Source organism: Arachis hypogaea, chromosome 16, assembly GCF_003086295.3.
Source record: "Arachis hypogaea cultivar Tifrunner chromosome 16, arahy.Tifrunner.gnm2.J5K5, whole genome shotgun sequence".
Classification (NCBI taxonomy): Eukaryota; Viridiplantae; Streptophyta; class Magnoliopsida; order Fabales; family Fabaceae; genus Arachis; species Arachis hypogaea.
In genome coordinates this window covers 125,483,963-125,492,262 of record NC_092051.1, presented here as the reverse complement: position 1 = coordinate 125,492,262, position 8,300 = coordinate 125,483,963, and the positions used below count along the sequence as shown (strand labels likewise).

The window sequence follows — 8,300 nt, the reverse complement described above, 5'->3', positions numbered from 1 at the left end:
AATAATTTTTGAAAACCGAGGCTCCAGTTATGATCTATCAAAGTTCACCAAAAATCCATTTTTACCCAAAAACCTCAAAACCTCAATTTTTAACCAACTCTCAATCCAAAACCAAATCAAACCATTCCAAACTCTAATTTCCATCATAACTCACCCTTTTTGTCACATTCCACTATTCATACCAAAATTTCCACTCATTACATTATTCTCAACTTCAAACATAAATTATATAACACTAAAATCAATCCTCCACCAACACTTTCATTAATCATAACTCAATCAATACTAAACATCAAAATCAATCTCATGTCATCTTAATTTCAATCTCTCACACCATCCTTACCAATTTCAACATCATGATTTATCAACATATTCCAAAAATCATCAACTCATCATAATCCACATCATTTATCAACAACTCAACTCTCACCTTCAATTTACCAACAACATCAATAACCATCATCAATCATCAACCATATCAACAAACCCTCATCAACAACAATAAATCACATATTCATTATCAACTTTCATAATCATTAAATACCAACAATCATCATCAAACTCATACATTCCTAATACCAAAACTCCATCTCATCATCACTATCATACAAGTTATCCCCAAAACATCAACATCACATACAATTAAACATACACCCAAAACATTCAATCTTATCTTAAGGTCAACTAGCCTAAGTTTCCAGAAACATTATATATTACATAAAGAAAATCGAAACCATACCTTGGCCAATTTCCAAACGCTCTAAATACCAAAACGAAGCCACCAAACTTGATCCAAAACCTCAACCAACTCCAACAAACACCAAAGCTCAAACTAACAACACATATATCACCAAAATCAAAACCTAAGGTACACAAAACAACTAAACACAAGGGTTTAGTGAAACCTTACCTTACCCAATGAGATTAGGGATAAAATCCAATAATTACCCGCTACTAGAGATCACCTAAACAAGCAAAAACCACAAAACTTGCTAAGAAACCAAACCCAAAAATTTGCAGAAGCTTAGGGCTGGAAACTGGAGCATGAAAAGAGATATCTTACCATATTTCTTTAGATAGAAAGTAAGAACTCGTCAAGAGCTTCGCGTGGCCACAAACGGCTGGTCAATCGGAGCTCCGGATCAAAAGTTATGGAGCTTTGAAGGAGGAGGTGAATAGTGTCAATGGCTACCTTTTCCTCTCTTCTTCCTATCGGAGTTCTCTCTCTCTCTCTGTCTCTCTCTCTCTCTCTCTCTCTCTCTCTCTCTCTCTCTCTCTCTCTCTCTTGGTGTTAAAATGAGCTTCTTTGGCTCATTTATTACTTTATATGAGTTGGGCTTGGGCCCAACTTGGGCCGGTCCAACCCGTTAGCATTTTTAGCTCGTTCGGCCCAACTTTGGGCCAAACTTTTAACACTAACGCCCGATTTTCCATTTCTAATATTTTTCTAGGGTTTTCGACCGTTTTTACTTTTCTCGCACAGTATCGGACAGACTTAAATCGGTTCGACCGGTTCAACTGCCGGTTCCCGATTTTTTACGGTTTTTCGCAGAAAACACATTTTCTAACTCGGAAAGACCAACTGAGTCTAAAAATCATATTTAAATACCCAAATTCTCATTCTAACTTTCTGGAACTTAATTTGGGTATTTAAATTATTTTATTCATGAAAACACCGATTCTTACACCCAATGCCCGAAAACCTGAGCCCAACACCATCTGGTGCCTAACGTCCACTAGCGCCTAGTGCCTATAGTGACTTAGTCAACAAAAACTCTTCTTTCAATAAGCCTGTAACTACCTTTAGTTATTAATACTGGTTTAGACTAAGTCGGTTATATTCAGTTAGGTCTTTGTATATAAATAGCAAGACTCCTCTTATCTGAATAACTTATAATCAAAGTCACGTTCTGTAGAATCAATTTCATTCTATCTTTTTTTTTTTGAAAGAAAGAGCTCAACACCAAAGTGGAGCAACTAGTCAGGATAAATAAAACAACCAAACAACTCCTATGTCATCTCTGTCATAGTCATCAACAACATGAGTTATTGACCATACCATTCTGTAGCACATGAAAATGATTGAGCCACGCAATCTCCAACTCCTATTGTCCTACTATGAAAGATAATCTCATTCCGTCTTAGCCAGATATTCTACATAACTGAGAAGAACCCAACTATCCGAATCCTACACACCTCTTTTCTCACCGGCATCCATCTCCAACTCTCAAAGTGATCTTCCAAGGAACCTGGTGCAGTCCACTACTGTCCAAACTCAGATATCCAGGTACACCACACCTGCCAAGAGAACTCACACGTAACAAATAGGTGTTGTAAATTTTCTACCTCTTTATTACACAACACGCACACATTATCATTTTGCTGTAGAATTCCCAGCCTACATAGGCGATCCTTTGTATTGACCCGGCCTACCAAGACAAACCAAGTGAATAGCTCCACTCTGGGTGGAACTATCCCCTTCCAAATTTCTTTTGTAAAATTATATCGCAGAAGCTCCTCATCCATAGTCTCTTCCTGCATAATCTGCACAAATGAGTTAGTGGAATAAACGTCTTCCTTATCAAATTTCCACACCATTCTATCTTGCACTTCTGCTATCAATCTAACAGATTGCAAGACTTGAAGCATCTAATCTAAGGTATCTGTTTCCCATTGACGCAGTTCCCTTCTCCATTGAAATTACCACACCCACTCTATCCCGTCCCAGAACCCACAGTCCCCAATCACTGATCCTTGTTGGTTTAAAATCATGAAGAGTCTTGGGAAGAAGTTTTTCAACTTTCCCACTTGGAGCCATGTATCCTTCCAAAACCTGGTGGACCTACCATTCCCTACTTCTATAGTAAGCCCATCAATCATCTTTTGTCTTACATCTTGCTCTGTTATTGGCATTTGACATATGTCCCTCCACGGCCCACCTCTTTCTGGAACTTTCTGAGTTGAAAGCAGAATGTTCAGGTTCAAGTTATTACAGGAGCATACAATCTTCTTCCATAGAGGGCATTCCTCCTTTGAGAACTGCCACCACCATTTAAACAGTAGTGCCGTATTGCGGATCACTGCATCACCCACCCCTAACCCTCCTAGCTTCTTTGGTGCCTGGACCAACTCCCATTTCACAAGAGCCATGCCCGGTCGCCCATCATCCTTTCCCCAGAAGAATCTCCTTTGCAGCGAGATAATTTTCCGTGCAACTGCTTGTGGCATCTTATACAAGCTCAGGTAATAGATTGGCAGGCTATTAATTACCGACTTGATGAGTACCAGCTTTCCAGCCTTACTAAGGATTCTCGCTTTCCACAAGCTGAGTTTCTCCTCAACCTTGTCTATAACCGGTTTCCAAGTCTTTACCAGTCTTGGATTCGCTCCTAGGCTAATGCCAAGATACCTTACTGGCAAAGCCGCCTCCTGACAACCCAATAGCTGACACATTTGGGTAATCTACTCCTTTCTGTAATTCACTGGTATCAAGTTGGACTTCTCAAAGTTAATGGTCAAACCAGACATAATTTCAAAACACCTCAACAACCGCTTATAGTTTCTGATTGTCTCCTCCAACGGCGGGCAGAATAATATAGTATCATCAGCAAATTGTAAATGTGATAACTCTATATTATCCCGACCTACTAGGAGTGGAGAGATTCGACCATTCCTGACCGCCTCTCTGATCATCCTGTTAAGCACATCTACCACCAAGACAAACAAGAACGGTGATAATGGATCACCTTAACGGAGCCCCCTTTCCATTTTGAAAGGTTTCAATGGAGACCCATGACCAGAATAGAAATAGAAGCCATTCTGACACACTCCCTAATCCATGACCTCCATGTTCTGTCAAACTCCATTTTCTCTAGCACAATATCGATGAAGCACCATTTAACTCTATCATAGGCTTTTTGAAAGTCAAGTTTTACAATTGCTGACGCTTGCTTTTTCAGTTTCAACCAGTGCACTGTTTCACATGCAATTAAAGCTCCATCATGTATCTTTCTCCCCTTCATAAAGGCGCTCTGCGATTCCCCTACTAAGCCTGGCATAACACTCCTCATTCTTCAGGTCAACAATTTAGAGATGACTTTGTAGACACAGCCGACCATGCTAATAGGTCTGAGATCTTTTATCTCCTTAGCCCCAACGAATTTTGGGGCTAGCGCTACCCATGTGACATTCGACTCCTCTGGTAGAGTAGATGTCTCGAAGAAGCTTATCACAGCTACAGTGAACTCCGTTCCAATTTCATTCCAACACTTTTTATGAAATTCATGTTGTACCCGTCGCTCCCTGAAGCCTTAGAAGATTCACACTCCCAGACTGCCTCCTTCACTTCTTCCACTGACGGTATCACCTCTAGTGCTTCAGCTTCCTCTCTCCCTATTCGATTAACTAAGTCGTCCTTAAAACTCACACTTGGGGAATGCTCCAGGTGGTACAAGCCTTTATAAAAGCCTCGGATCGCAGCCTTAATTCTTGGTTGATTCCTTACTAACCTCCCATGAATAACCAGGGACTCAATCCTGTTATGTCTTCTTCTCGCCGAAGCTATATTATGGAAGTACCTTGTGTTTCTATCCATCTCAGTAGCATGCCGAGATTTAGATATTTGCTTCCAGTGCAGATCCTATCTCACATACCACTTTTCACAACACCTCACTAACGCCCTCCTCCTTGCCTCCATGGTACTCTCATACCGACCACTACTGATCATATCATCCACCTTCTGTATTTCTTCCTCAAATCTCTTTATTTTCTTAGCTATATTCCCAAAATGATGCTTGTGCCATCTACGCAGAGGTGTTGACAGTGCTTTCATCTTTTCTAAGAAATTTGCATCACCCAAATCCCTCCATTCTTCCTTCACCATCCTCAAAAATCCTTCATGTGTGAACCAGGAGTCTAGGCTACGGAATGGTCTTGGGCCATCAAATCTTCTGCTGTCCTCCATGATCAATGGGCAGTGATCTGATAAGCCTCTAGGACCTCCCCTAAGGCGCAAGTCCGGGTATTCGTCAAACCACCCCAAAGAAACTAAGCACCTATCAATACGACTACACGACTGCCCTCTGAACCATGTATACTTTCGATCATTCAGTGCCAAATCAATCAATTCCATGTCATTTATCCATACTCTAAAATCTTCCGCAGACGCAGACAAGCTACTCGCTCCTCTTCTTTCTTCCAGATGCAAAATTTCATTAAAATCTCCCAAACAACAGAATGGCACCTGACACAGCCCTGCGATATAACTCAATTCTTCCCAAACAGATGCCTTCTCAGCTCTCTCATGCGGTCCATACACCAGACAAATAGCACAGAAAAATTATCTTTCACTACAACCCCTTCTACACACAGCCACCTATCCCCCTTATAGCAATTATTTAGTTTAAAGACCGCCTCATCCCATATTAACAATAACCCTCCAGAGGCCCCAAATGAACCTACATACTCCCAACAAGCTCTGTTCCTTCCCCAGATACGAGAGACATCAAAATTAGTCACAGTCTCTCTCTTTGTTTCTATCAATCCCAACATATCCAACCTAAACTTACTTATAAAATTCTTTAGCATACTAATTTTTCCATTACCTCTCAACCCCCTAACATTTCAGGAACTTAAAATCATTTCACAAAATTATTACACACCTGCTTGCACGATTTTGGCCTGCTCCGTCGAGCTTTTTCTTTTTGTTTCACCTGATGCCTCTTCAGAGCAATCACTTCATTCTGCTCCTGTAAAATGGCCATAATATCCTCCTTATCACTGCATTGAGCACCTGACTCTACAGCTAGTTTTCAAGCCTTTTTGTTCTCAGCCATCTCCTCTTCCCAACTCTGCCTTTGTTTTTCACTGTGGAGACCAGAGCCACCATCCACGACTGCCCCCGTCTCTATGTCTGACTGTCTACTGGTAGCACTCTCATCCTCTTTGTCGCTGCCATGCACCCGGTCCTCTCTCCCTCTCACGATTTCCCCCTCCTCCGATCTGGACCCTGTACCTCCTCTCGAGAACTGATCCTCCTCCGATGACTTGTGACTCCGCAGACTACTAACAGCCTTGCCATGGACCTGCTCTCTCCCGCTGGTTCTTTCTTCTTGGTTCAGCTCTATGGCCTTCTCCCTTTCCTAACTCCACCGCCCTTCTTCTCTATCATCAATCTTGACTTCCCCAATGTTACCCCTGCCTTCCAGAAGTCTCTCCACGACCGCCTCCCATACGGCCTCCTCTGGCTCGGGCTGCTGGCCGCAACCCTCTTCCATGCCCTGCCTCGGTCCATCCCTTGCCCCCCTCACTGGCCCAGGCTCACATCGCGCTGCAGCCTCGAGCTGCAGCTGTTTTCCTTGCTGAGACAACAAGGCGGTGCTGTCCCCTGCCGCCGAAGCGGGTTGGTGGTGGCCTTCTTCCCATATGTGTCACGCGACAGGGTCGGATGTGGACGAAGCTGGGCGTGCCGCGAGGACGACTTCGTTTGAGAGGGGCTCCATCTCCTTCCGGGTCAGCAGGGAGACCGGGTCAGCTCCTACCCGGTTTGGGGTACCCGTGGGAGCCCTTATCCATTGGGCCAGATCTGCCCCCTTTGCTCCGTTAGCTGCTCTCCCTTGGTTACACTTAATGGGCCTTATATCTGCCAACCCATAAGCATACCTAGAGCCCACACAGTTTTGTTTTCCGTTAGTTTGATAATAGTCAATAAATATTGTTTCCTCTGAATCCGCTCCACCATTAATTTGAGAAGATCCCTGAGAATCCTCTACCTCCTTTAATGCCACATAATTGCCGTTTCTATACTGTGTATTTGAATTTTTAGGGTTCCATTCATTCAAAAATTCACATGAATTTACAATTTTGTCCTTGTCTTCTTCAACGAGCCTATTCGCCACCGTTAACAGCATTGCCGTCTGATCCCAAGCAACCTCCGATGACTGATGATGCTTGTTCATATTGTCCCCTAATTTTTCATTCTGCAATCTTCCACCATCCGCTATATTCCTATCCCCTATCACCTCAAAAAACCCTATCACCTGCTCAGTTTTTCGAAAAATTCCTCTCGATATACCTCTCCCCCCACTTCTCTGACAAGGACGTCAAATCCACTTGCACCTACTGTAACGTGAATCCACTCGTTGATCATATCAAATACGCACGTATCAATCAGTACCCAGCCCACGCTGAATGATTTACATGATTTACCTTTTTTAATCACATTACTAGTCATCTCTCCCTTGACTTTTGATACCTTACAGAGGTGAAAATGGAAGAAGAGGGGATATTTTTAGAGATTTTATAGCATTTGAAATGTAAAATACTTATATATGTAAACAACATTAGAATTATAAAATTTTCTTATGATGCTACCTTTTGAATGAAGTTATATCACATTCAACTTGCACTCTTGTTATTTATTGTCATTATATAACATTTGTAATTTATTTCTGAGTAGATTTATATAGTATGCACTTTATATCTACTATATTTTTTTAGTGATGTTATTATTATGTTTATTATTCCAAAGAACTTATTGATGGTATCATATAGTACTCAAATGTATTCGTTAACAATCATTTTTATTCTAAAATATATACATATTTATAGGTGGTACAATGGATGTTAAGAAGATTGTAGATGTGACAGAAAAAAATAATTGTGATAATTACTTTAAGTGGACAATGGAGATACATGGTTTAATGTTTGAAGTTCTTAAAAAATAAAAGAATAAGAGTAAAAAAGAAGATAGAGTCTTTTCATCTGAAGTTTACTAAAAAGTAATAGATAAAATTAAAGACAAATTCTTGGTGAATATTAACAAGAGTAAGATCTTAAATCATTTGAAAACTCTCAAAGAACAAACGGTGTTAGCAAAAGTAATAGAACGAAAAAGTGGAGTGGGATGGAATGATATAACGAAGCTACTACTGAGGTGTGAAAATCAATATGTTTGGTATGTATATTCTATTTCTTTTATGTACTTATCTGTTTTTATTCTTATTATTATTTTTCTCAATTTATTTTCTACTTTTATTATAGGCAAATTTCAAATTCAAATCTATTAGAAAAAAATATTATTATTATCATTATTATTATTTGAACATTTTTAGAGAGATATATGATAAAGATATAGCAACTGGAGTTAGAATAGAGAGTGCTAAACAAAAGGTGCGAAGATGGAAAAGAAAGAACGCGGATATAACTATTGAAAAAAATATTGATGAACTATAGGCCAAAATGAGTTGCACTTGAAAAATTTTAATTTCTTCGAGAATAAAAGTGGACCAACAACTCCAGAT

At 40.4% G+C, this 8,300-nt stretch overlaps 1 protein-coding gene across 1 annotated transcript; it reads right to left on the bottom strand.

Moving 5' to 3' along the window:
- Window positions 1-3,462: 3,462 nt before the first annotated feature.
- Window positions 3,463-4,070, bottom strand: LOC112757496 (uncharacterized). The gene is made up of 2 exons (XM_025806069.1): window positions 3,791-4,070; window positions 3,463-3,707 (listed from the first exon to the last, which is right to left on the bottom strand). Exons 1-2 carry the CDS (start codon window positions 4,068-4,070, stop codon window positions 3,463-3,465), a joined length of 525 nt encoding a protein of 174 aa, XP_025661854.1.
- Between the last annotated feature and the right edge of the window lie 4,230 nt (window positions 4,071-8,300).